The 27,835-nt window shown below is 47.9% G+C and overlaps 1 protein-coding gene across 1 annotated transcript in view; it reads left to right on the top strand.

The window, feature by feature from the left end:
* The window catches only part of LOC138286375 (protein phosphatase 1D-like), a 111,303-nt gene extending 86,899 nt beyond the window's left edge, over nucleotides 1-24,404 (top strand). The window contains exon 4 of the mRNA XM_069226535.1: nucleotides 21,505-24,404. Within this exon, the coding sequence (XP_069082636.1) occupies nucleotides 21,505-21,785 (281 nt within the window). The 3' untranslated portion in view covers nucleotides 21,786-24,404. The remainder of the gene's footprint in view (nucleotides 1-21,504) is intronic.
* Nucleotides 24,405-27,835: the final 3,431 nt, after the last annotated feature.

The raw sequence follows: 27,835 nt of genomic DNA, 5'->3' as shown, positions 1-27,835 counted from the left end.
TTCGAAAGGAGATCGGCGGGATTGGTTTATGGCTCTGGAATTTCGTCTTTCGCCAGAGGTGTATTGATCTGGATTGCATTAGGGGTCCCCTACACAGTACAACGCAGCATAACAGATAAAGAAGGCAGGGTCATACAATTAGTCGGCTTGCTTGATGGGGAAATGTTAGTGATTAATGGGCTATACGTCCCGGATGTTAGACAGGGCGAATTCCTACAAAAAACGATCTCACACTTATCAAATGACTTAACTATACCCAGCATTTGAAGCGGGGACATGAATTGCGTCCCGCAAATAGATATGGATAGATTAACACCCCCCGCCCCCCCCAATGGTGGGTGCCCCAATAGCGAAAAATTCACAGATGCTACAATCATGGATGACAGACCGTCGCCTGATGCATACATGGAGACACCTACACCCACACAACAGGGAATACTCCTATCATTCCCCAGTGCATCCATTACATACCCGGATTGACCCAATACTAACTTCAAAAGACTTAATACATAGAATCACGGGTGCGGAATACACAGCTAGAGTAATTTTGGATCACTGTCCACTCATTGTTCATATTAGATGGGGTAGACCGCGGGCTTGTATCCCAACCTGGCGTCTTCAAACCCAGCTATTACAAGACACCCCCGTTCAGAAAAGATATAGCCACACACATCTCTTCTTACTTTACCCAGAATGTTGGGACAACGAGCTCCAGAGCAAACGAGTGGGATGCACACAAGGTAGTCATAAGGGCGGCATGCATATCGAGGACAGTGGGAGTACGACAAACACTGACACGAGAGCTCCGCAAGTTAGAACAAGAGGTTCACACCTCAGAGTGCAATTTTGCAGAGGGCACAATTACACATGCGGAGCTCTCTAGTATACGTACTCAATGGAACGAGGCAGATAGTCGACTCAGGCACTTTGATTATCGCCATTACATGGCCCGTACACATGTGGAAGGGGATAGATCAGGTAAGCTTCTGGCATGGCTATTAAGAAACGACCGCCGAAATTCCCCCATAGGAGCCATCTGCCTTGACACAGGTTTAATAGTAAACACCCAAGTAGAAATAAATAGGGCCTTCAGAGAGTATTATTGCACACTATACAAGGATCCACCCCCTCCTCGCAGAACAACTAAGCGAGTTCTTTAACAGTATTAGTTTAAGCCACTTAACTGCCACACAGGTGGCGGACCTAGATAGACCAATAGACCTCGCAGAAATACAACTGGTCCTATAACAATTAACACACGGCAAAGCACCCGGTAGTGATGGCATACCCATTGAATATTACAGCACATTCCCGGCTCAAATATTAACCCCATATCTAGCAATGTTAACGGAGGCCCTAAAACGTGGTCAACTACCCGATACTTGCCGCGAGGCGCTGATAGCAGTACTGCCTAAAACTGGTCGCGATCCATTAGATGTTCGCTCATATAGACCATTATCGCTGCTGACTACAGACTGTAAATTACTCGGTAAAATCTTAGCCAACTGCTTGCTCCCATGGGTATCGGAACTGGTCCATCAAGACCAGTTCGGCTTCATACCTGGCCGCAACACCTTCAGTAACATACGGAATTTATTACGCCTAATGACAAACTCCCCAGAGTGCGACCATCAGGTAGCAGTGTCACTAGATATAGAAAAAGCGTTTGACACCCTAGGATGGCCATTCCTGACAGAAACTCTCTGCCGCATGGGCTTCGGGCGGACATATATTGACAGGGTAAAGGTGCTTTATGCTAGCCCAACGGCGAGGGCCAAGACAGGCGACATGATTTCAGAGTCGTTCAATATAGAGAGAGGAACTAGGCAGGGATGTCCATTATCCCCACTCTTATTCGCTCTAGCCATTGAGCCATTAGCCGCTCAACTCCGTACACTGGCCCCGTTGTGGGGCGTCCGTGATGGACACACACACACACCGGATAGTGTCCCTGTAGGCAGACGATGCACTAATTTTTCTCTGTAATCACACACTGTCCCTGCCCGACTTGCTGAGGCTGTTGCATCGATTCGGCTTGGTGGCCGGGCTGAGGGTGAACTGGTCAAAATCATGCATATTCCCTATGCGTCCGGTTCCTGAAACACACCAGTTAACCTCCAATCCGGGCGACCTGAAGTGGTGTTACACATTTATTCCCAAGTATTTAAAAGTGGTGTATCACGATGCCCGGGACCTCAGGGACGGCAACCTCGGTCAAGTGATCAGATCCATCAGGGGCTCTTTGCCCTTTTGGTGCTCGCTCCCACTCTCACCCATGGGCAGAGTAGCCATATGTAGGAAGTTGGCTCTGTATGTGCTATTTCAAAGTAAGGAATAGCATGCACAGAGTCCAAGGGTTCCCCTTCGAGGTAAGATAGTGGCAAAAAGAGATAATACTAATGCTCTATTTTGTGGTAGTGTGGTCGAGCAGTAGGCTTATCAAAGGAGTAGTGTTAAGCATTTGTTGTACATACACACAGGCAATAAATGAGGAACACACACTCCGACAAATCCAGCCAATAGGTTTTGTTATAGAAAAATATCTTTTCTTAGTTTATTTTAAGAACCACAGGTTCAAATTCTACATGTAATATCTCATTTGAAAGGTATTGCTGGTAAGTACTTTAGGAACTTTGAATCATTACATTAGCATGTATACTTTTTACATAAAACACCATAAGCTGTTTTAAAAGTGGACACTTAGTGCAATTTTCACAGTTCCTGGGGGAGGTAAGTTTTTTAGTTTTGTCAGGTAAGTAAATCACTTACAAGTCTCAGGTTTGGGTCCAAGGTAGCCCACCGTTGGGGGTTCAGAGCAACCCCAAAGTTATCACACCAGCAGCTCATGGCCGGTCAGGTGCAGAGGTCAAAGAGGTGCCCAAAACACACAGGCTTCAATGGAGAGAAGGGGGTGCCCCGTTTCCGGTCTGCCAGCAGGTAAGTACCCGCGTCTTCGGAGGGCAGACCAGGGGGGTTTTGTAGGGCACCGGGGGGGGACACAAGTCAGCACAAAAAGTACACCCTCAGTAGCGCGGGGGCGGCCGGGTGCAGTGTGCAAACACGCGTCAGGTTTTCAATGGTTTCCTATGAGAGATCAAGGGATCTCTTCAGCGTTGCAGGCAGGCAAGGGGGGGGCTCCTCGGGGTAGCCACCACCTGGACAAGGGAGCGGGCCTCCTGGGGGTCACTCCTGCACAGGAGTTCCGTTCCTTTAGGTGCTGGGGGCTGTGGGTGCAGGGTCTTTCCAAGCCGTCGGGAAATGGAGTTCAGGCAGTCGCGGTCAGGGTGAGCCTCGGGATTCCCTCTGCAGGCGTCGCTGTGGGGGCTCAGAGGGGACAACTTTGGTTACTCACGGTCTCGGAGTCGCCGGAGGGTCCTCCCTGAGGTGTTGGTTCTCCACCAGTCGAGTCGGGGTCGCCGGGTGCAGTGTTGCAAGTCTCACGCTTCTTGCGGGGAGTTGCAGGGGTCTTTAAATCTGCTCCTTGAAACAAAGTTGCAGTTCTTTTGGAGCAGTGCCGCTGTCCTCGGGAGTTTCTTGTCTTTCTTGAAGCAGGGCAGTCCTCAGAGGATTCAGAGGTCGCTGGTCCCTTGGAAAGCGTCGCTGGAGCAGGTTTCTTTGGAAGGCAGGAGACAGGCCGGTAGGACTGGGGCCAAAGCAGTTGGTGTCTTCTGTTCTTCCTCTGCAGGGGTTTTTCAGCTCAGCAGTCGTCGTCTTCTTGTAGTTTCAGGAATCTAAATTCTTAGGTTCAGGGAAGCCCTTAAATACTAAATTTAAGGGCGTGTTTAGGTCAGGGGGGTTAGTAGCCAATGGCTACTAGCCCTGAGGGTGGGTACACCCTCTTTGTGCTTCCTCCCAAGGGGAGGGGGTCACATCCCTAATCCTATTGGGGAATCCTCCATCTGCAAGATGGAGGATTTCTAAAAGTTAGTCACTTCAGCTCAGGACACCTTAGGGGCTGTCCTGACTGGCCAGTGACTCCTCCTTGTTATTCTCATTATTTTCTCCGGCCTTGCCTCCAAAAGTGGGGGCTGTGGCCGGAGGGGGCGGGCAACTCCACTAGCTGGAGTGTCCTGCTGGGCTGGCACAAAGGGGTGAGCCTTTGAGGCTCACCGCCAGGTGTGACAGCTCCTGCCTGGGGGAGGTGTTAGCATCTCCACCCAGTGCAGGCTTTGTTACTGGCCTCAGAGTGACAAAGGCACTCTCCCCATGGGGCCAGCAACATGTCTCGGTTGTGGCAGGCTGCTGGAACCAGTCAGCCTACACAGATAGTCGGTTAAGGTTTCAGGGGGCATCTCTAAGGTGCCCTCTGGGGTGTAGTTTACAATAAAATGTACACTGGCATCAGTGTGCATTTATTGTGCTGAGAAGTTTGATACCAAACTTCCCAGTTTTCAGTGTAGCCATTATGGTGTTGTGGAGTTCGTGTAAACCAGACTCCCAGACCATATACTCTTATGGCTACCCTGCACTTACAATGTCTAAGGTATTGCTTAGACACTGTAGGGGCACAGTGCTCATGCACTGGTGCCCTCACCTATGGTATAGTGCGCCCTGCCTTAGGGCTGTAAGGCCTACTAGAGGGGTGACTTACCTATACCTGCATAGGCAGTGAGAGGCTGGCATGGCACCCTGAGGGGAGTGCCATGTCGACTTACTTGTTTTGTTCTCACTAGCACAGACAAGCTGGCAAGCAGTGTGTCTGTGCTGAGTGAGGGGTCTCCAGGGTGGCATAAGACATGCTGCAGCCCTTAGAGACCTTCCTTGGCATCAGGGGTACCACTTACAAGGGACTTATCTGGATGCCAGGGTGTGCCAATTGTGGAATCAAAAGTACAGGTTAGGGAAAGAACATTGGTGCTGGGGCCTGGTTAGCAGGCCTCAGCACACTTTCAATTCAAAACATAGCATCAGCAAAGGCAAAAAGTCAGGGGGTAACCATGCCAAGGAGGCATTTCCTTACACAACCCCCCCCCCCCCCCCCCCAAACGAAAGAGGATGAGACTAACCTTTCCCAAGAGAGTCTTCATTTTCTAAGTGGAAGAACCTGGAAAGGCCATCTGCATTGGCATGGGCAGTCCCAGGTCTGTGTTCCACTATAAAGTCCATTCCCTGTAGGGAGATGGACCACCTCAACAGTTTTGGATTTTCACCTTTCATTTGCATCAGCCATCTGAGAGGTCTGTGGTCAGTCTGAACTAGGAAGTGAGTACCAAAGAGGTATGGTCTCAGCTTCTTCAGGGACCAAACCACAGCAAAGGCCTCCCTCTCAATGGCACTCCAACGCTGCTCCCTGGGGAGTAACCTCCTGCTAATGAAAGCAACAGGCTGGTCAAGGCCATCATCATTTGTTTGGGACAAAATTGCCCCTATCCCATGTTCAGAGGCATCTGTTTGCACAATTAATTGCTTGGAGTAATCTGGAGTTTTTAGAACTGGTGCTGTGCACATAGCTTGTTTCAGGGTGTCAAAGGCCTGTTGGCATTCCACAGTCCAGTTCACTTTCTTGGGCATTTTCTTGGAGGTGAGTTCAGTGAGGGCTGTCACAATGGATCCATATCCCTTCACAAACCTCCTGTAATACCCAGTCAAGCCAAGGAATGCCCTGACTTGAGTCTGGGTTTTTGGAGCTACCCAGTCCAGAATAGTCTGGATCTTGGGTTGGAGTGGCTGAACTTGGCCTCCACCTACAAGGTGGCCCAAGTAAACCACAGTTCCCTGCCCTATCTGGCATTTGGATGCCTTGATAGAGAGGCCTGCAGATTGCAGAGCCTTCAAAACCTTCTTCAGGTGGACCAGGTGATCCGGCCAGGTGGAGCTAAAGACAGCAATATCATCAAGATAAGCTGTGCTAAAGGACTCCAAACCAGCAAGGACTTGATTCACCAACCTTTGGAAGGTGGCAGGGGCATTCTTTAAACCAAAGGGCATAACAGTGAACTGATAATGCCCATCAGGTGTGGAGAATGCTGTATTTTCTTTTGCTCCAGGGGCCATTTTGATTTGCCAGTACCCTGCTGTTAAGTCAAAGGTACTTAAGAATTTGGCAGCCCCTAATTTGTCTATCAGCTCATGAGCTCTAGGAATGGGATGGGCATCTGTCTTGGTGACAGAATTAAGACCTCTGTAGTCCACACAAAACCTCATCTCTCTCTTTCCTTCTTTGGTGTGAGGTTTGGGGACTAAGACCACTGGGCTAGCCCAGGGGCTGTCAGAGTGCTCAATTACTCCCAATTCCAGCATCTTGTGGACTTCCACCTTGATGCTTTCCTTAACTTGGTCAGACTGTCTGAATATTTTGTTTTTGACAGGCATGCTGTCTCCTGTGTCCACATCATGGGTACACAGGTGTGTCTGACCAGGTGTTAGGGAAAAGAGTTCAGCAAACTGCTGCAGGACCTTCCTACAGTCAGACTGCTGTTGGCTAGAGAGGGTGTCTGAGTAGATCACTCCATCCACTGAGCCATCTTTAGGGTCTGATGAGAGGAGATCAGGGAGAGGTTCACTCTCCGCTTCCTGGTCCTCATCTGTTACCATCAACAGATTTACATCAGCCCTGTCATGGAAGAGCTTAAGGCGGTTCACATGGATCACCCTCTTGGGACTCCTGCTGGTGCCCAGGTCCACCAGGTAGGTGACCTGACTTTTCCTCTCTAGTACTGGGTAAGGGCCACTCCATTTGTCCCGAAGTGCCCTGGGAGCCACAGGCTCCAGAACCCAGACTTTCTGCCCTGGTTGAAATTCAACCAGTGCAGCCTTTTGGTCATACCACAACTTCTGGAGTTGTTGGCTGGCCTCAAGGTTTTTACTTGCCTTTTCCATGTACTCTGCCATCCTTGAGCGAAGGCCAAGTACATAGTCCACTATGTCTTGTTTAGGCTCATGAAGAGGTCTCTCCCAGCCTTCTTTAACAAGAGCAAGTGGTCCCCTTACAGGGTGGCCAAACAGAAGTTCAAAGGGTGAGAACCCTACTCCCTTCTGAGGCACCTCTCTGTAAGCGAAAAGCAGACATGGCAGGAGGACATCCCATCTCCTTTTGAGTTTCTCTGGGAGCCCCATGATCATGCCCTTTAATGTCTTGTTGAATCTCTCAACCAGGCCATTAGTTTGTGGATGATATGGTGTAGTGAACTTATAAGTCACTCCACACTCATTCCACATGTGTTTTAGGTATGCTGACATGAAGTTGGTACCTCTGTCAGACACCACCTCCTTAGGGAAGCCCACTCTGGTAAAGATACCAATGAGGGCCTTGGCTACTGCAGGGGCAGTAGTCGACCTAAGGGGAATAGCTTCAGGATACCTAGTAGCATGATCCACTACTACTAGGATGTACATATTTCCTGAGGCTGTGGGAGGTTCTAGTGGACCAACTTTGTCCACACCCACTCTTTCAAAGGGGACCCCCACCACTGGAAGTGGAATGAGGGGGGCCTTTGGATGCCCACCTGTCTTACCACTGGCTTGACAGGTGGGGCAGGAGAGGCAAAACTCCTTAACCTTCTGGGACATATTGGGCCAGTAGAAGTGGTTGACTAACCTCTCCCACGTCTTGGTTTGTCCCAAATGCCCAGCAAGGGGAATATCATGGGCTAAGGTCAGAATAAACTCTCTGAAACCCTGAGGCACTACCACTCTCCTAGTGGCACCAGGTTTGGGATCTCTTGCCTCAGTGTACAGGAGTCCATCTTCCCAATAGACCCTATGTGTTCCATTTTTCTTGCCTTTGGACTCTTCAGCAGCTTGCTGCCTAAGGCCTTCAAGAGAGGGACAGGTTTCTTGTCCCTTACACTCTTCCCTTGAGGGTCCCCCTGGGCCTAAGAGCTCAACCTGATAAGGTTCAAGGTCCATAGGCTCAGTTCCCTCAGAGGGCAGAACTTCTTCCTGAGAAGAGAGGTTCTCTTTTTCTTGGTGTGTTGCAGCTGGTGTCCCAGCTGACTTTCCTATTCTCTTGGTAGGCTGGGCCTTTCTTCCAGACTCCAGCTCTACTTTTTCACCCTGTGCCTTGCACTGTGCCCTTGTCTTGACACACACCAGTTCAGGGATACCCAGCATGGCTGCATGGGTTTTCAGTTCTACCTCAGCCCATGCTGAGGACTCCAGGTCATTTCCAAGCAAACCGTCTACTGGGATATTTGAGGAGACCACCACCTGTTTCAGGCCATTGACCCCTCCCCACTCTAAAGTTACCATAGCCATAGGATGTACTTTAGTCTGATTGTCAGCGTTGGTGTAAGGAAATGCCTCCTTGGCATGGTTGCCCCCTGACTTTTTGCCTTTGCTGATGCTATGTTTACAATTGAAAGTGTGCTGAGGCCTGCTAACCAGGCCCCAGCACCAGTGTTCTTTCCCTAACCTGTACTTTTGTATCCACAATTGGCAGACCCTGGCATCCAGATAAGTCCCTTGTAACTGGTACTTCTAGTGCCAAGGGCCCTGATGCCAAGGAAGGTCTCTAAGGGCTGCAGCATGTCTTATGCCACCCTGGAGACCTCTCACTCAGCACAGACACACTGCTTGCCAGCTTGTGTGTGCTAGTGAGAACAAAACGAGTAAGTCGACATGGCACTCCCCTCAGGGTGCCATGCCAGCCTCTCACTGCCTATGCAAGTATAGGTCAGTCACCCCTCTAGCAGGCCTTACAGCCCTAAGGCAGGGTGCACTATACCATAGGTGAGGGTACCAGTGCATGAGCATGGTGCCCCTACAGTGTCTAAACAAAACCTTAGACATTGTAAGTGCAGGGTAGCCATAAGAGTATATGGTCTGGGAGTTTGTCAAACACGAACTCCACAGCACCATAATGGCTACACTGAAAACTGGGAAGTTTGGTATCAAACTTCTCAGCACAATAAATGCACACTGATGCCAGTGTACATTTTATTGCAAAATACACCCCAGAGGGCACCTTAGAGGTGCCCCCTGAAACTTAACCGACTGTCTGTGTAGGCTGACTAGTTCCAGCAGCCTGCCACACTAGAGACATGTTGCTGGCCCCATGGGGAGAGTGCCTTTGTCACTCTGAGGCCAGTAACAAAGCCTGCACTGGGTGGAGATGCTAACACCTCCCCCAGGCAGGAGCTGTGACACCTGGCGGTGAGCCTCAAAGGCTCACCCCTTTGTCACAGCCCAGCAGGGCACTCCAGCTTAGTGGAGTTGCCCGCCCCCTCCGGCCACGGCCCCCACTTTTGGCGGCAAGGCTGGAGGGAACAAAGAAAGCAACAAGGAGTCGTCACTGGCCAGTCAGGACAGCCCCTAAGGTGTCCTGAGCTGAGGTGACTCTGACTTTTAGAAATCCTCCATCTTGCAGATGGAGGATTCCCCCAATAGGGTTAGGATTGTGACCCCCTCCCCTTGGGAGGAGGCACAAAGAGGGTGTACCCACCCTCAGGGCTAGTAGCCATTGGCTACTAACCCCCCAGACCTAAACACGCCCTTAAATTTATTATTTAAGGGCTACCCTGAACCCTAGAAAATTAGATTCCTGCAACTACAAGAAGGACTGCCTAGCTGAAAACCCCTGCAGAGGAAGACCAGAAGACAACAACTTCCTTGGCTCCAGAAACTCACCGGCCTGTCTCCTGCCTTCCAAAGAACTCTGCTCCAGCGACGCCTTCCAAAGGGACCAGCGACCTCTGAATCCTCTGAGGACTGCCATGCTTCGACGACGACAAGAAACTCCCGAGGACAGCGGACCTGCTCCAAAAAGACTGCAACTTTGTTTCCAGAAGCAGCTTTAAAGAACCCTGCAACTCCCCGCAAGAAGCGTGATGTAAGGAAATGCCTCCTTGGCATGGTTGCCCCCTGACTTTTTGCCTTTGCTGATGCTATGTTTACAATTGAAAGTGTGCTGAGGCCTGCTAACCAGGCCCCAGCACCAGTGTTCTTTCCCTAACCTGTACTTTTGTATCCACAATTGGCAGACCCTGGCATCCAGATAAGTCCCTTGTAACTGGTACTTCTAGTACCCAGGGCCCTGATGCCAAGGAAGGTCTCTAAGGGCTGCAGCATGTCTTATGCCACCCTGGAGACCTCTCACTCAGCACAGACACACTGCTTGCCAGCTTGTGTGTGCTAGTGAGGACAAAACGAGTAAGTCGACATGGCACTCCCCTCAGGGTGCCATGCCAGCCTCTCACTGCCTATGCAGTATAGGTAAGACACCCCTCTAGCAGGCCTTACAGCCCTAAGGCAGGGTGCACTATACCATAGGTGAGGGTACCAGTGCATGGTACCCCTACAGTGTCTAAACAAAACCTTAGACATTGTAAGTGCAGGGTAGCCATAAGAGTATATGGTCTGGGAGTCTGTCAAACACGAACTCCACAGCACCATAATGGCTACACTGAAAACTGGGACGTTTGGTATCAAACTTCTCAGCACAATAAATGCACACTGATGCCAGTGTACATTTTATTGTAAAATACACCACAGAGGGCACCTTAGAGGTGCCCCCTGAAACTTAACCGACTGTCTGTGTAGGCTGACTAGTTCCAGCAGCCTGCCACACCAGAGACATGTTGCTGGCCCCATGGGGAGAGTGCCTTTGTCACTCTGAGGCCAGTAACAAAGCCTGCACTGGGTGGAGATGCTAACACCTCCCCCAGGCAGGAGCTGTAACACCTGGCGGTGAGCCTCAAAGGCTCACCCCTTTGTCACAGCCCAGCAGGGCACTCCAGCTTAGTGGAGTTGCCCGCCCCCTCCGGCCACGGCCCCCACTTTTGGCGGCAAGGCTGGAGGGAACAAAGAAAGCAACAAGGAGGAGTCACTGGCCAGTCAGGACAGCCCCTAAGGTGTCCTGAGCTGAAGTGACTAACTTTTAGAAATCCTCCATCTTGCAGATGGAGGATTCCCCCAATAGGGTTAGGATTGTGACCCCCTCCCCTTGGGAGGAGGCACAAAGAGGGTGTACCCACCCTCAGGGCTAGTAGCCATTGGCTACTAACCCCCCAGACCTAAACACGCCCTTAAATTTATTATTTAAGGGCTACCCTGAACCCTAGAAAATTAGATTCCTGCAACTACAAGAAGAAGGACTGCCTAGCTGAAAACCCCTGCAGAGGAAGACCAGAAGACGACAACTGCCTTGGCTCCAGAAACTCACCGGCCTGTCTCCTGCCTTCCAAAGATCCTGCTCCAGCGACGCCTTCCAAAGGGACCAGCGACCTCGACATCCTCTGAGGACTGCCCCTGCTTCGAAAAGACAAGAAACTCCCGAGGACAGCGGACCTGCTCCAAGAAAAGCTGCAACTTTGTTTCCAGCAGCTTTAAAGAACCCTGCAAGCTCCCCGCAAGAAGCGTGAGACTTGCAACAGTGCACCCGGCGACCCCGACTCGACTGGTGGCGATCCAACACCTCAGGAGGGACCCCAGGACTACTCTAAGACTGTGAGTACAAAAACCTGTCCCCCCTGAGCCCCCACAGCGCCGCCTGCAGAGGGAATCCCGAGGCTTCCCCTGACCGCGACTCTTTGAATCCTAAGTCCCGACACCTGGGAGAGACCCTGCACCCGCAGCCCCCAGGACCTGAAGGACCGGACTTTCACTGGAGGAGTGACCCCCAGGAGTCCCTCTCCCTGGACCAAGTGGAGGTTTCCCCGAGGAACCCCCCCCTTGCCTGCCTGCAGCGCTGAAGAGATCCCTAGATCTCCCATTGACTTCCATTACAAACCCGACGCTTGTCTCTACACTGCACCCGGCCGCCCCCGCGCCGCTGAGGGTGAAATTTCTGTGTGGGCTTGTGTCCCCCCCGGTGCCCTACAAAACCCCCCTGGTCTGCCCTCCGAAGACGCGGGTACTTACCTGCAAGCAGACCGGAACCGGGGCACCCCCTTCTCTCCATTCTAGCCTAGGTGTTTTGGGCACCACTTTGAACTCTGCACCTGACCTGCCCTGAGCTGCTGGTGTGGTGACTTTGGGGTTGCTCTGAACCCCCAACGGTGGGCTACCTTGGACCAAGAACTAAGCCCTGTAAGTGTCTTACTTACCTGGTTAACCTAACAAATACTTACCTCGCCTAGGAACTGTGAAAATTGCACTAAGTGTCCACTTTTAAAACAGCTATTTGTGAATAACTTGAAAAGTATACATGCAATTTTGATGATTTGAAGTTCCTAAAGTACTTACCTGCAATACCTTTCGAATGAGATATTACATGTAGAATTTGAACCTGTGGTTCTTAAAATAAACTAAGAAAAGATATTTTTCTATATAAAAACCTATTGGCTGGATTTGTCTCTGAGTGTGTGTACCTCATTTATTGTCTATGTGTATGTACAACAAATGCTTAACACTACTCCTTGGATAAGCCTACTGCTCGACCACACTACCACAAAATAGAGCATTAGTATTATCTATTTTTACCACTATTTTACCTCTAAGGGGAACCCTTGGACTCTGTGCATGCTATTCCTTACTTTGAAATAGCACATACAGAGCCAACTTCCTACACGTGAGACTTGCAACACTGCACCCGGCGACCCCGACTCGGCTGGTGGAGAACCAACACCTCAGGGAGGACCCCCGGACTACTCTCCGACTGTGAGTACCAAAACCTGTCCCCCCTGAGCCCCCACAGCGCCGCCTGCAGAGGGAATCCCGAGGCTTCCCCTGACCGCGACTCTCTGAAACCTAAGTCCCGACGCCTGGAAAAGACCCTGCACCTGCAGCCCCCAGGACCTGAAGGACCGGACTTTCACTGCAGAAGTGACCCCCAGGAGTCCCTCTCCCTTGCCCAAGTGGAGGTTTCCCCGAGGAAGCCCCCCCTTGCCTGCCTGCAGCGCTGAAGAGATCCCTTGATCTCTCATTGACTTACATTGCGAACCCGACGCTTGTTCTAACACTGCACCCGGCCGCCCCCGCGCCGCTGAGGGTGAAATTTCTGTGTGGGCTTGTGTCCCCCCCGGTGCCCTACAAAACCCCCCTGGTCTGCCCTCCGAAGACGCGGGTACTTACCTGCAAGCAGACCGGAACCGGGGCACCCCCTTCTCTCCATTATAGCCTATGCGTTTTGGGCACCACTTTGAACCCTGCACCTGACCGGCCCTGAGCTGCTGGTGTGGTAACTTTGGGGTTGCTCTGAACCCCCAACGGTGGGCTACCTTGGACCAAGAACTGAACCCTGTAAGTGTCTTACTTACCTGGTAAAACTAACAAAAACTTACCTCCCCCAGGAACTGTGAAAATTGCACTGTGTCCACTTTTGAAATAGCTATTTGTGAATAACTTGAAAAGTATACATGCAATTGAAATGATTCAAAGTTCCTAATGTACTTACCTGCAATACCTTTCAAACAAGATATTACATGTTAAATTTGAACCTGTGGTTCTTAAAATAAACTAAGAAAATATATTTTTCTATAACAAAACCTATTGGCTGGATTTGTCTCTGTGTGTGTACCTCATTTATTGTCTGTGTATGTACAACAAATGCTTAACACTACTCCTTGGATAAGCCTACTGCTCGACCACACTAGCACAAAATAGAGCATTAGTATTATCTATTTTTACCACTATTTTACCTCTAAGGGGAACCCTTGGACTCTGTGCATGCTATTCCTTACTTTGAAATAGCACATACAGAGCCAACTTCCTACAGTTGGTGACTGGATAAGTTTGTCCAGCCAGGTATTGGCCAGGGGAAACCAGTTTCTCTGTCACCATAGTGACACTGGCACCTGTATCCCTCAGGCCCTCTACACTTGTCCCATTAATTAAGAGCTGCTGCCTGTATTTTTGCATGTTAGGGGGCCAGGCAGCCAGTGTGGCTAAATCCACCCCACCCTCAGAGACTTATGTAGCTTCAGTGTGACACCTGATTTGCTCTGGGCACACTGTTGATCCCACTTGGAGACTGGCCATTCCAGTTTTAGCTGGATGGGAGTTAGAAGTGGTATCTTTCTTGGGACAGGCCTTGTCTCCAGTTTGGTGTCCAGACTGACTACAGGTACGACACCAGGCCTTTTTGGGATCAAAGTTTTTACCCTTGTACCCAGAATTGTTTTGTGAAGAGGCTCTGGGCCCACCCTCCTGTGCAGGTTTTTGGGGGCATGTAGAAGACTCTTTACTATTTTTGTTTTTGGCTGTCTCACCACCCTTCCCCTGGGGAGGTTTTGTGACCCCTTTCTTTTGGTCACCCCCTGTGGAAGTTTTGGACACCCTAGTCTTGACCCAATGGTCCGCCTTCTTTCCCAATTCTTGGGGAGAAATTGGTCCTAGGTCTACCAGATGCTGATGCAGTTTGTCATTGAAACAATTACTTAACAGGTGTTCTTTCACAAATAAATTGTACAGCCCATCATAATTACTTACACCACTGCCTTGAATCCAACCATCTAGTGTTTTTACTGAGTAGTCTACAAAGTCAACCCAGGTCTGGTTCGAGGATTTTTGAGCCCCCCTGAATCTAATCCTATACTCCTCAGTGGAGAATCCAAAGCCCTCAATCAGGGTACCCTTCATGAGGTCATAAGATTCTGCATCTTTTCCAGAGTGTGAGGAGTCTATCCCTACACTTTCCTGTGAACATTTCCCAAAGGAGAACACCCCAGTGAGATTTGTTCACTTTTCTGGTTACATAAGCCCTCTCAAAAGCTGTGAACCATTTGGTGATGTCATCACCATCTTCATATTTAGTTACAATCCCTTTAGGGATTTTCAACATGTCAGGAGAATCTCTGACCCTATTTATGTTGCTGCCACCATTGATTGGTCCTAGGCCCATCTCTTGTCTTTCCCTTTCTATGGCTATGATCTGTTTTTCCAAAGCCAATCTTTTGGCCATCCTGGCTAACTGGATGTCCTCTTCACTGGAGTTATCCTCAGTGATTTCAGAGGTGTTGGTCCCTTCAGAGGTGTTGGAACCAGCATCTCTGACTATTTTTGGAGTCCGGGCTTGAGAGGCCCTGTCCTCCCTAGATAAGACTGGTAGGGGGGAATCACCCTCCAAGTCACTATACTCATCCTCTGAGTTGCCATCCTCAGAGGGGTTGGCTCTTTCAAACTCTCAACAGCTCCTGGAGCTGTAGTTTGGAAGGTCTGGAGCCCATTGCTATTTTCTTTAGTTTACAGAGTGACCTTAGCGCTCTCATCTGTAGTTGGAGGTAAGGTGTGGTGTCGAGTTCCACCACATTCACATCTGTATTAGACATTATGCTTCTAAAAGTTGGAATACTTTTTAAGAAACTAAAACTAGTTCGAGAATCTAATTCAAACTTTTACCGAACTTTTAAACTCTAAAAGGAATGCTAACAGGGACTAACACAAGGCCCTAGCAGGTCTTTTAAGAATTTAGAAAACTTTTCAAATTGCAAAAATCAATTTCTAATGACAATTTTGGAATTTGTCGTGTGATCAGGTATTGGCTGAGTAGTCCAGCAAATGCAAAGTCTTGTACCCCACCGCTGATCCACCAATGTAGGAAGTTGGCTCTGTATGTGCTATTTCAAAGTAAGGAATAGCATGCACAGAGTCCAAGGGTTCCCCTTAGAGGGAAGATAGTGGCAAAAAGAGATAATACTAATGCTCTATTTTGTGATAGTGTGGTCGAGCAGTAGGCTTATCAAAGGAGTAGTGTTAAGCATTTGTTGTACATACACACAGGCAATAAATAAGGAACACACACTCGGAGACAAATCCAGCCAATAGGTTTTGTTATAGAAAAATATATTTTCTTAGTTTATTTTAAGAACCTCAGGTTCAAATTCTACATGTAATATCTCATTTGAAAGGTATTGCAGGTAAGTACTTTAGGAACTTTGAATCATTACATTAGCATGTATACTTTTTACATATAACACACATAAGCTGTTTTAAAAGTGGACACAGTGCAATTTTCACAGTTCCTGGGGGAGGTAAAGTAATGTTAGTTCTTGCAGGTAAGTAAACCACCTACGGGGTTCAAATTGGGGTCCAAGGTAGCCCACTGTTGGGGGTTCAGAGCAACCCTAAAGTCACCACACCAGCAGCTCAGGGCCGGTCAGGTGCAGAGTTCAAAGTGGTGCCCAAAACACATAGGCTTCAATGGAGAAGGGGGTGCCCCAGTTCCAGTCTGCCAGCAGGTAAGTACCCGCGTCTTCGGAGGGCAGACCAGGGGGGTTTTGTAGGGCACCCGGGGGGGGGGGGGCAACAAGTCAGCACAGAAAGTACACCCTCAGCGGCTCTGGGGCGGCCGGGTGTAGTGTGCAAACATGCATCGGGTTTTCAATAGGTTTCAATGGGAGACCAAGGGGTCTCTCTAGCGATGCAGGCAAGGGAGGGGCTCCTCTGGGTAACCACCACCTGGGACAACTTTGGTTACTCACAGTCTCGGAGTCGCCGGGGGTCCTCCCTGTAGCGTTGTTTCTCCACCAGTCGAGTCTGTGTCGCCGGGTGCAGTGTTGCAAGTCTCACGCTTCTTTCGGCGGTTGCAGGGGTCTTTAAATCTGCTCCTTTGGAAACAAAGTTGCAGTCTTTGTTGAACAGGGCCGCTGTTCTCTGGAGTTTCTTAGTCTTTTGGAAGCAGGGCAGTCCTCTGAGGATTCAGAGGTCGCTGGTCCTGGGGAAAGAGTAGCTGGAGCAGTTTTCTTCTGAAGGAGGGAGACAGGCCGGTAGGGCTGGGGCCAAAGCAGTTGGTGTCTCCGTCTTCTCTGCAGGGGTTTTTCAGCTCAGCAGTCCTCTTCTTCGTAAGTTGCAGGAATCTGATTTCCTAGGTTCAGGGGAGCCCCTAAATACAAGATTTAGGGGTGTGTTTAGGTCAGGGAGGGCAGTAGCCAATGGCTACTAGCCCTGAGGGTGGCTACACCCCCTTTGTGCCTCCTCCCAAGGGGAGGGGGTTACATTCCTATCCCTATTGGGGGGATCCTCCATCTGCAAGATGGAGGATTCCTAAAAGTCAGTCACTTCAGCTCAGGTTGCCTTAGGGGCTGTCCTGACTGGCCAGTGACGACTCCTTGTTATTCTCATTATCTCCTCCGGCCTTGCCGCCAAGAGTGGGGCCGTGGCCAGAGGGGGCGGGCAACTCCACTAGCTGGAATGCCCTGTGGCGCTGGAACAAAGGGGGTGAGCCTTTGAGGCTCACCGCCAGGTGTTACAGCTCCTGCAAGGGGGAGGTGATAGCATCTCCACCCAGTGCAGGCTTTGTTACTAGCCACAGAGTGACAAAGGCACTCTCCCCATGTGGCCAGCAACATGTCTCGAGTGTGGCAGGCTGCTAAAACCAGTCAGCCTACACAGGTAGTTGGTTAAGGTTTCAGGGGCACCTCTAAGGTGCCCTCTGGGGTGTATTTCACAATAAAATGTACACTGGCATCAGTGTGCATTTATTGTGCTGAGAAGTTTGATACCAAACTTCCCAGTTTTCAGTGTAGCCATTATGGTGCTGTGGAGTTCGTGTTGGACAGACTCCCAGACCATATACTCTTATGGCTACCCTGCACTTACAATGTCTAAGGTTTTGCTTAGACACTGTAGGGGCACAGTGCTCATGCACTGGTGCCCTCGCCTATGGTATAGTGCACCCTGCCTTAGGGCTGTAAGGCCTGTTAGAGGGGTGACTTATCTATACTGCATAGGCAGTGTGAGGTTGGCATGGCACCCTGAGGAGAGTACCATGTCGACTTACTCGTTTTGTCCTCACTAGCACATACAAGCTGGCAAGCAGTGTGTGTGTGCTGAGTGAGGGATCCCCAGGGTGGCATAAGATATGCTGCAGCCCTTCGAGACCTTCCCTGGCATCAGGGCCCTTGGTACCAGGGGTACCAGTTACAAGGGACTTACCTGGATGCCAGGGTGTGCCAATTGTGTAAACAAAAGTACAGGTTAGAGAAAGAACACTGGTGCTGGGGCCTGGTTAGCAGGCCTCAGCACACTTTCAAATCAAAACATAGCATCAGCAAAGGCAAAACGTCAGGGGGTAACCATGCCAAGGAGGCATTTCCTTACACCTTATCGTGCATGTGCTTAGGCCTACCTTTGTTGCTATTTTAGCAAGTTTCGGAACGGCCAGTAGTGGGGATCTTTGGGGGGAATACTGCGGATTTGTATCACCAGTTAGTGCAAATCGGTCCCAGACCCAGTACGCAGTGTTCAATAGCATGTTCTGTGAATGTTTAGGGCAATCGCGATTCATGAGGAAGTGCAATACCTCGGTATTACCAAGATCCGAGAGAATCGTCTGTGTTTCTGTGCTGATGGGGTTTCCGAGCCAGTTAGATATCCATTGCAATTGGGCAACTGCATAATATAATTCAAACCTGGAGCACCTAGTCCACCCAGTGTAAGTGGTTGATATATTTCAGATAACGCCACGCACCGCCGTCCACTGCCCCATATTAGGGCTGTTAGTAAGCTATTCAGGGGGTTTGAAGGAGGAGACGGGTAGTACCAACGGAAGGGCCATAAAGAAGTACAAAAGGCGTGGTAATATTATCATCTTTGCTATGGTGTAAGGAAATGCCTCCTTGGCATGGTTACCCCCTGACTTTTTGCCTTTGCTGATGCTATGTTTTGAATTGAAAGTGTGCTGAGGCCTGCTAACCAGGCCCAAGCACCAGTGTTCTTTCACTAACCTGTACTTTTGATTCCACAATTGGCACACCCTGGCATCCAGATAAGTCCCTTGTAAGTGGTACCCCTGGTACCAAGGGCCCTGATGCCAAGGAAGGTCTCTAAGGGCTGCAGCATGTCTTATGCCACCCTGGAGACCCCTCACTCAGCACAGACACACTGCTTGCCAGCTTGTGTGTGCTGGTGAGAACAAAACGAGTAAGTCGACATGGCACTCCCCTTAGGGTGCCATGCCAGCCTCTCACTGCCTATGCAGGTATAGATAAGTCACCCCTCTAGTAGGCCTTACAGCCCTAAGGCAGGGTGCACTGTACCATAGGTGAGGGCACCAGTGCATGAGCACTGTGCCCCTACAGTGTCTAAGCAATACCTTAGACATTGTAAGTGCAGGGTAGCCATAAGAGTATATGGTCTGGGAGTCTGGTTTACACGAACTCCACAACACCATAATGGCTACACTGAAAACTGGGAAGTTTGGTATCAAACTTCTCAGCACAATAAATGCACACTGATGCCAGTGTACATTTTATTGTAAACTTCACCCCAGAGGGCACCTTAGAGATGCCCCCTGAAACCTTAACCGACTATCTGTGTAGGCTGACTGGCTAACTTTTAGAAATCCTCCATCTGCAAGATGGAGGATTTCTAAAAGTTAGTCACTTCAGCTCAGGACACCTGGGACAAGGTAGTTTTATAGCTTTTGGAGCAGTACGAAAAGTAGTACGATCACGTTGGAAATGCGGAAACTGAACCAAATGTGTCCCCCCACACTCAATGACTTGTTAGAAAATATAGTTGCCCCAATAAATGTATCAAGAACATATAAAATCCTAACCTCTGACATCGAACACAGACAGGAACAAGCTAAAAATAGATGGGATTATGTTCTATCAGAACCACTCTCGCAAAACTCATGGAGCCAAGCTATGAAAATGATTCACGAAGTATCACGTAACCCTAGTTTCTGCTATACCCAGTTCAATTATGTACACCAAACATATCTATCAACCCACCGCATAGCACGTACGTTCCCTCAATCACCACAGTCGTGCCCCAGATGCGGAACCACAGAGGCCACCTTCTTCCACATGACATGGGACTGCCCCCAATCCGATACGCTTGGAATGACATAATAACCTTACTAGTCGAGTGGACAGATATCCCACTGTCTCCCACACCCGAATTATGCTTACTGGGAATATGTGCGAGTCCCAAAAAACTGAAACGCACAGATGTATAGCCCTAGCGCTGGTGATGTATAGACGTCTCATAGCTATGCACTGGAAAGCTCCTTGTGCCCCGGGTACTGATCAATGGCGAGCGGAGCTGTTGGGCTTGGCCAGGGCTGAGGCGCAGACGCTGCGGCTCCTCTTGGAAAAAGGGATCCTGGTCAAGGGCCTGGACACCTGGAATTCCTTTGTGATAGCTATAGAAAGTAAAGATGACAAGCGACCTCCCTGAATATTTCACTTACCAGGCTATGCCTGGCGTGTAAAAGCTGCATGTAACACACCATCACACTCTGATATCCCCACAAATACAATAAAGCTGTAAACCATAATAAATAATTGTGACACGGTCACTGGGGGGTGCTTAGTCATTTCTCACAAAAAAATCACTGAGGTTTATCAGTAGTGAGCTAATTAAAGGAGGGAAAGTACATGGACACATTGTTCACCTTGGTTAGACCCACTGCCGTGGCCTTCCCCTCTACCGGGTGGTTGCCCCTCTCTCGGCCCCTCCCCACTCAGGGGCTGGATCCCTAGGCTCGCCCCGACTCACTTCCTGGCTGTAGTCGTGGGTTGCATGGCTTGGGGTCAGAGGTGGGTTCAATAGACTATGGGTGGCTTGCTGCAGCCTCCTCTCCCCCCTTTCCTGCACGCTCTCGGCCCGACCTTGATCCTATTTTAGTTTTCTTCCTCATGACTCAATTTCTCGTTTATTATTTTGCATGATATGCTAATATTGTGCTCCCAATGTACACCATCTCCTCAACTTCTCCGCTCATGTGCGCGGGAGCTCCCACATAGCTGCGCATGAGCGGGAGGGGAGGATCCTGCACGGGAATAGCAAATGTAGCAAAACAAAGGAAATTTTTATTTTCCATCACCCTGGAGCACAATTGCAACCATCTGTATCTTTCTTCTGCCTTGCTTGTTGGTTGAGATAACAATAAAAATATATTCAAAACAAAAAAAAGTAATGCTATAGTTAGGTGACAATGGTAAAAGTTCAAACTAAAAAAAACTGAATTTCAGCAGATAAAGGTAGCGGCACTACCTGTTGTTGCCACGCCATGCACTGCTAATGTCCTCACATGATATCACTCATGATATCTTCAATGACCTCATGTATGACCTCATTTGACATCACTGACAACATCCAGCGAGTGTTAGTTTGTTCTATAGTTTACAAAGTGGTGAGTAACTTACATATTACTCTTCTACCTAATGTGGTACCGCGTGAGAGTTCTAGTTACCATAGGGCAAGAGTTATACTTTCTTGAGATAAGTATATTTATACCAAGAATTTCTGTAGCCTTTGGGGGTTTTGTGAATTTCTAAGGTTTTTAAATTCTATTTCCCAACTATAACGTCCCTGTAACCTTTGGTTTTTTCATAGTGAAAAATACCTATGTATGATAATACTTATGACATTGAGGATTTCCCTGGAGTAAAACCAGACTTACAGGTAAACGTCTCCTTTCTCATCTTTTCTTTGTCAGTTACAAACTGCCAGCTTCAGCAAAAGGACAGAGGAGTTCTCCGTTCATATGTTCAAGGAATCAAGTTTCTGTATATTGATAGGAGTGTTGCGAATGTTTGAGCATGCAACAAATATCTCTTGATATATATATATATATATATATATATATATATATATATATATATATATATATATATATATTTAAATTTTAGTGTTCCAGTTGATTCATTTTGCCTCTTTTCTCTGCTTTTCTCCCAGGTGATTTCTGGAGTTATGACTTCTACAGTGGTGAGTTTGTAGTATCTCCAGAACCTGACACAAGTGTGCACACCATTGATCCCAATAAGCACAAATACATAATTATAGGCAGTGATGGGCTGTGGAACATGATACCGCCTCAAGACGCAGTTTCAATGTGCCAAGATGAAGAGGAAAGAAAGTGTTTCATGGTGAGGTTTAGTAGAATACATTGCTATAAAACAAATGAGCATTTGCCAAGATCGCTTAACAAAAAAGTTATGGTGTTAAAGGAGCTTTGAATTATAGTTGAAAACCAGCACCATCATTGAAAACTTTATCAAAAGCCGCAAGTGAAATTAACTTTAGCTACATTCTTGCCTAGAGTACCTGTATTTGCTTATAAGTAATTATTCCAAAAATGTCACCTTTTATATTGGCCTTGTTGATAGAATTTGCAGAGTGTTTTAGTGCAACATCAATGTCATAATAAAAAATAAACTCTTGTCTCATTAAGAGCCATAAAGAGGTATGTTGAACCAGATTAGAAGGCTTTTATTGGAAGTTATTATGTTTCCTTCTGCTTGCCTAATCTCTTTGAAGTTGATGGAACACTATAATCCCATCAAACCTCTTACAAGTTAGAGAAAGTTGCCCTTTGTTGAATCTCATATCCTTTTGCTGGCAGTTCTGTTTTTTTTTTTTGTTCTAGCTCAGCCAAAGGGGATTATTCAACATCACAAGGGAATGTGTATCGAGCCCTTTCAACTTTAAGACTTCAGACCTGAAGCATATGCTACTAGAATAATGTCTTCATGATGCTGTACATGCTGTGGTCCAGACGCATCTTTTTAAAAAATTTGTGCTCACTGTTAGTGACATTATCTTTGGGAGTACTGTTATGGCTTTTTTTTTTGTTTTTTTTTTTAAACTTTGACCATACTCCACGCAGTGAACCTATGAAACATTCTTGTTCTGACCAGGAGTGTTGCATTTCTGAAGCACATGTAAGCAGCGTAACTGTCAGTGTTGCTGTCGGACCCCTTTTGGGGTGCTGAGGATGCCGCAGGGCTGCAGACCATGAGATCCTCAATCATGATGGTTGGGGTTGTTTGCCACTAGTTTTCTGGGACTTTCCTACCGTGGCTTTACAAAATGGGCCAAGTACAACCTTTTTCACACTTTATACTGTCATTGTAGTGAGGGTATAGGCTCTTCAGGGAGGTAGCGTGGGTGGCACAAGCTCACAGCGCAACAATCATTCAACAGACCAATTAACTTCAGTGTCCAGCATAGTGCTTTTTAAAAAATATTTTTGTTTTAAAGAAAAGTACTTCTTAATATCACAGCAGTATTCAGTGGTATATCATTCAATGCAGTATATGGACTATGCTAGTGATCCTCTTAACTCTTGTAGCTCTACATCTCTCATCTTCCTCTGTGCTGTTTCTCCTTCTTTGTGATTCTAGATGAAACTGTCCCCCAGCAATCTATGGTAGAAGCATGACTAAGGCTCAGGTGACGTTTTTTGTGTCCTCTGGTTCAAATGCGCAGTCAGTTCACTAGTTTGCTCTCATTCCTAACTCTGCGGAAAAAACACGCACCGAAGAAAACAGGACGTCAAAAGGAGGCTCAAAAAGGTAGAGAGACTATTGAAAGCCTCAGGTGAAAAACATGTCTCACAAGCCAGCCCGATTTCCAAGAAAATGTTGTTTGAGGGCCAGCCACAAGCAAGCAAGGGCCATGGATCCCAGACCAGGGATACCGAAGAAGGGCAAACACCTAAATGGGCAAAAACCTCCACAGGGAAAGAAACTGTCGGAGAAAAAACAGCCAATGTCGAAAAAGAGGTCATCAACACAGGATGTGAAAAAGGCACTAGAGGTGGAAAAGACGAGGCGTGAACTAGAGCCTGAAATGGCAGCACTTCTACAATGCAAAAAAGAGGTTGAAGCGTTGAAGCAATTCAAGATCCCACCAAAACTCTCAACAAGCACAGACCTCGAGGAGGAAGAGACCACCGTCAAGACACTGGCATTCCTTAGCCCCACATAGAGGAGGCGGAAGAGGATTTCTATGACCCTGAGGGGAAAGAAGCAACGGGGAGACAGAGCTCAGAAGAGGAGTTTGTCAGCTACCCCTCATGCCCATCACACCCCAATCAATCGACATCACAGTTTACAGCAGCCTAATTAGGAGGGCAGTAGAAACATATGGCATACCCTTTAGGAAGAGAAGAGAGACTCCTGCCATTAAGCAAGGGAAAGCTGCATCTCCCTACGCTACCCAGCAGACTGGACCAGGGCAAGGAGGCCTTCAAAGAACCGGATGGAGCAAAGGGTGACACCAAGAGTGGAGAAAAAATATGAACCTTCCCCGAAGGACCCCAAATAAATCTGGAGAAATGCGGTGGCGGACTGTATCATCTTGATGGCAGCAAGGAGAAGGAGCAATGCACAAACCTCCACAGGGTTCCCTCCTGAAAGGGAAAGCAAGAGGCTGGACATGCGAGGGAGAAAGGTGGAGAGGGAGGCAGCAACACAATGGCGTATGGCGAAGGTAGACAAGTCCTTGCAGCAAATTTAGGACAATCGAACGGCGAAGGCAATGGGAAGGGGATCTTTTACATCACAGCAGCGATGACAGCCCCAGGGGAGTACACAACAAACTGGCCACCAAACCGGATAACAGCAATGGCAACACACTGCAAGACAGCCCTTTCATGGTAGAGGGAGAGCAAGGGGCCAACCTCCAGAGGGGAAGGAATGTCCAAGTGATTCAAATACCCCCACTTAGAACACCGGTAAGGGACAGAATAGCACAATACCCACAAGAATGGGAAAAGATTACCACAGACAATTGGGTTTTAAACGTGGACACCATGACTACTGTATAGAACTCCCAAGCCTACCAACACCAAACCCAGAAAAGAAGAAAAAATTTCAGAGCACTGAACTAGTGCAACTAAGGAAGGAAGTAAAAACTCTTGGAAAAACATGCACTCGAAAGAGGAGTCAAACAAGGGAAACTATTCACCATACTTCCTGGTACCAAAACAAGATGTTAAACTATGGCCGATCTTGGACCTCAGGTATGTAAGCAAATTCATCTGCACTCAACATTTCAAGATGACAACCCCACAGGATGTAATCCCATTCCTGCAAAAGGGAGACTAAATATCAACCATAGACCTACAGGACATATTTGCACATATCGATGAATAAAGCACGCAAAAAATACTCCGGGTTCATACTTTGACGTTCACTGTCAATTCAAGGTTTTACCCTTCAGAATAAAGTCTGCACCAAGGGTTTTTCCTAAGGAGGAAGGGGATTCACATGGATCCCTACCTCATAAACCATGCAAGACTCTACATGCAAGCATTCCAAGAATGGCTAGGCAACAACTGGTCACAAACCACCAGGAGTTCGGAGGATCTAGAGGTTGTAACAGAGATAATACAGAAGGAGATGCACTGGTGGGCATCCAAAGACATGACATAAAGGGGAGACCTTTCAAGATGACAACTCTGGTGACCATCACAACAGACGTGTCTCAAAAGGGATTGGGTGCACATACGACTTGAGAATTCGGGCCAATGGAGCAAGACAGATGATAGGAAACACCCCAGTTTCTTCGAGATGAAGACAGTGTTACTATCCCTGATTTCAATCGCACGTATCCGGGAAAACCGTACTATTCTAGACAAATACAACAACGTTCTACCTGAAAAAACAAGAGGGCACAAAGTATTTTACCCTAAGCAAACTAGCCCAAGAAAAATGGAAATGGGCAATATCACAAGGGATGAACTTACAAACAGTCCACCTACTGGGGAAGGACAGACTAAGCAGACAGGAAAACAGCACTCAGAAGTGGGAGATAAAACAAAAGAGCCTAGAAACAAATCTTCAGGATTTGGCGCACGCCAACAATCGACTTGTTCGCATCAGCAGCGAACAAGAAATACCAACTCTTCGTCTTGATGTTTCCTCATCTCCAATCAGAGGGGACTGCTCTTCACTAAAATCGCCAAGGAGATTTTGCCTACCCCTTTCCTCTAATTCCCCGAATACCAAAAGTGCTGGAGAAGGCCAGGCAACCAGGAACGAATCTCATTCTAACAGCCCCACTATTCAGACTTACTCGCTGTCCAATGGACAAATGATCAAGATCAAAGTGGAGCGGGACCTGCTCACAATGTAAAGGGAACAAGTGTTCTACCTGGAACTGGCAACACTCAACCTAACAGCATGGCGCCTAAAGACATAGAATTCGATACCTAAGCCTACCACCTAGGACCATGAAAAGATTAAAGGAGGCTAGAAAGCCAACAACAAAATTCCTAGAGGGGAAACAGTAATAATCTATCTTACACACTTGCTGCATATTGGAAGCAACTACTTTTCTCTCAAGGTTCATTTGGCAGCAGTCGTGGCCTACACCCGGGGAGCTTAATGTAAAAGTTACTTCACAGCACCTGTTAAAAAGAGGTTCATGGAGGAATCCAAAAGAATTGTGCCCCCCTGCCCACCAAGGAAGGCACCAGCCCTAATGTGGAGCTTAAACACGGTATTAACCCAGTTGATGGCAAAACCATTTGAACCTATGCACAAAGTAGACCTTTGGTTCACCGTTTAAAAACGACCTTTCTAGTAGCTTACGAAGAGTAAGCTAGTTTGAAGTGCTTACAATACAGGAACCATAATTGCAAATATACAAAGACAATGTAGTCCTTAATTCCTACCTTAGGTGGTGAGCAAATTCCTTGTCAACCAAACCATCCAGTTGCCGGTATTCTTTATGAATCCACATAAACAATTGGAAAGGACAATACATACCCTTGATGTGAGAAGAGCACTGCTATATTGCCTAGAGGAGACCAAACAGTTCCGTAAGGGGAATCAACTGTTTGTTTCAAATGCCAAATCCAGTAGGTAGGGGGGGGGGAGGAGAGTCGTCACCCGTTACAAAGGGAACTATCGCATGATGGATTATGGAAACAATCCAAACATGCTACACATCTGCTGGAAAACACCTACCTCACTACCGTAAAGCACACTAAACAAGGAAAAAAGAGTGCAACACTAGCATTCATGGCAAACGTGGCCATAGATTCCTTCTGCACAGCAGCAGCAACGTGGGCATCCCCATACACATTCACAAAGCTTTATTTTGTGGACATCCAAAGGCATAAAGAAGCGCAAGTGGGACGGAAAGTACTGCAGCACCTGTTTGCAAGCTCATTTCACCCCAAGGAATGGGAAACTGCTACATATTCTAATGCACAGCACGTGAATCCAGAAAAGGATTCATGTTACAAAACGAAATGGTTACTTAACAGTATGAATAGTTTTGCAGCCTGAGGAGTTTTCTGGATTCACATGCGACCCACTCACCTCCCTGGAAATGGAAACAGGATAAACGGTTGGGAAAGAGGTCCTGTAAACATAAAAGCAAGCAAAAAAAAAAAAAAGGAAAAAAAATCTCAAGATGACTACCACGCACAGGAACTTACAGGGTGCCGTCTGATGTCACACAGGGGACAGACCAAGCACCAAATGGTGATTGGCGCCCAAAAAGAAAAAAAAAAAAAGAAATGACATGACACAATCCCGAACCCAACCACTGCATTGTGGAATAATGCACAGCATGTGGATCCAGTAAACTCTTCAGACTGAAAAACCTCTCCCACTGGTAAGTAACCACATAGTTACACAGAAGCGCAGGCCTGACCAAGAAAATTACCCTCCCCTATCCCCTCCCCCTTGGAACAAGAAAAACTGCCGTCCTAGCCTTACCATCCATGGTTTCAGTGGAATTTCTAAACAAAGCCCTATCTCCATATGCCTCACTTCAGTGTCTGAGGACGCTGGCCTTGTCCTTAATCTTGTCATGCTAAGCCAGTGGCATTCTAAATTATTCCACTTGCAGCAATACACACACACAGTTCTACTACTGCACATGAGCCACAGGCACACTACATACACAATCACTAGACCTTCATACATGGTGTCAGCTCAGGGTTTAGCCAAACCTTACACGAGAGGGACAGTTGTTTGCGCCCACCCCAGTCCGCAATAAAGGTCTGTTCATACTATCAATCTCACAGTTCGGTATGCTTCCACCACCGCTTTATGTCCTCATGATGGATGGAGGACTATAGTCCCTGTCCTGCATGTAGGACGTGCTTGATGTGCCCCTCAGCATCATTTAACACACTAAATTAATGTGAAGCCAGAACCAAAATAAGTCTGAATACCTAATCGATGTTCAGTCTAGCACTTGTGGCTGGAGAAATGCGAAATCACCACATAATAGAACATTCCTGTCTCAGAGCCTGCATTTCTAT

Source organism: Pleurodeles waltl, chromosome 3_2 (assembly GCF_031143425.1).
Source record: "Pleurodeles waltl isolate 20211129_DDA chromosome 3_2, aPleWal1.hap1.20221129, whole genome shotgun sequence".
In the NCBI taxonomy this organism is placed as follows: domain Eukaryota; kingdom Metazoa; phylum Chordata; class Amphibia; order Caudata; family Salamandridae; genus Pleurodeles; species Pleurodeles waltl.
The sequence above is the reverse complement of the archived record's forward strand: the minus strand, read 5'-3'. Positions and strand labels throughout refer to the sequence as shown.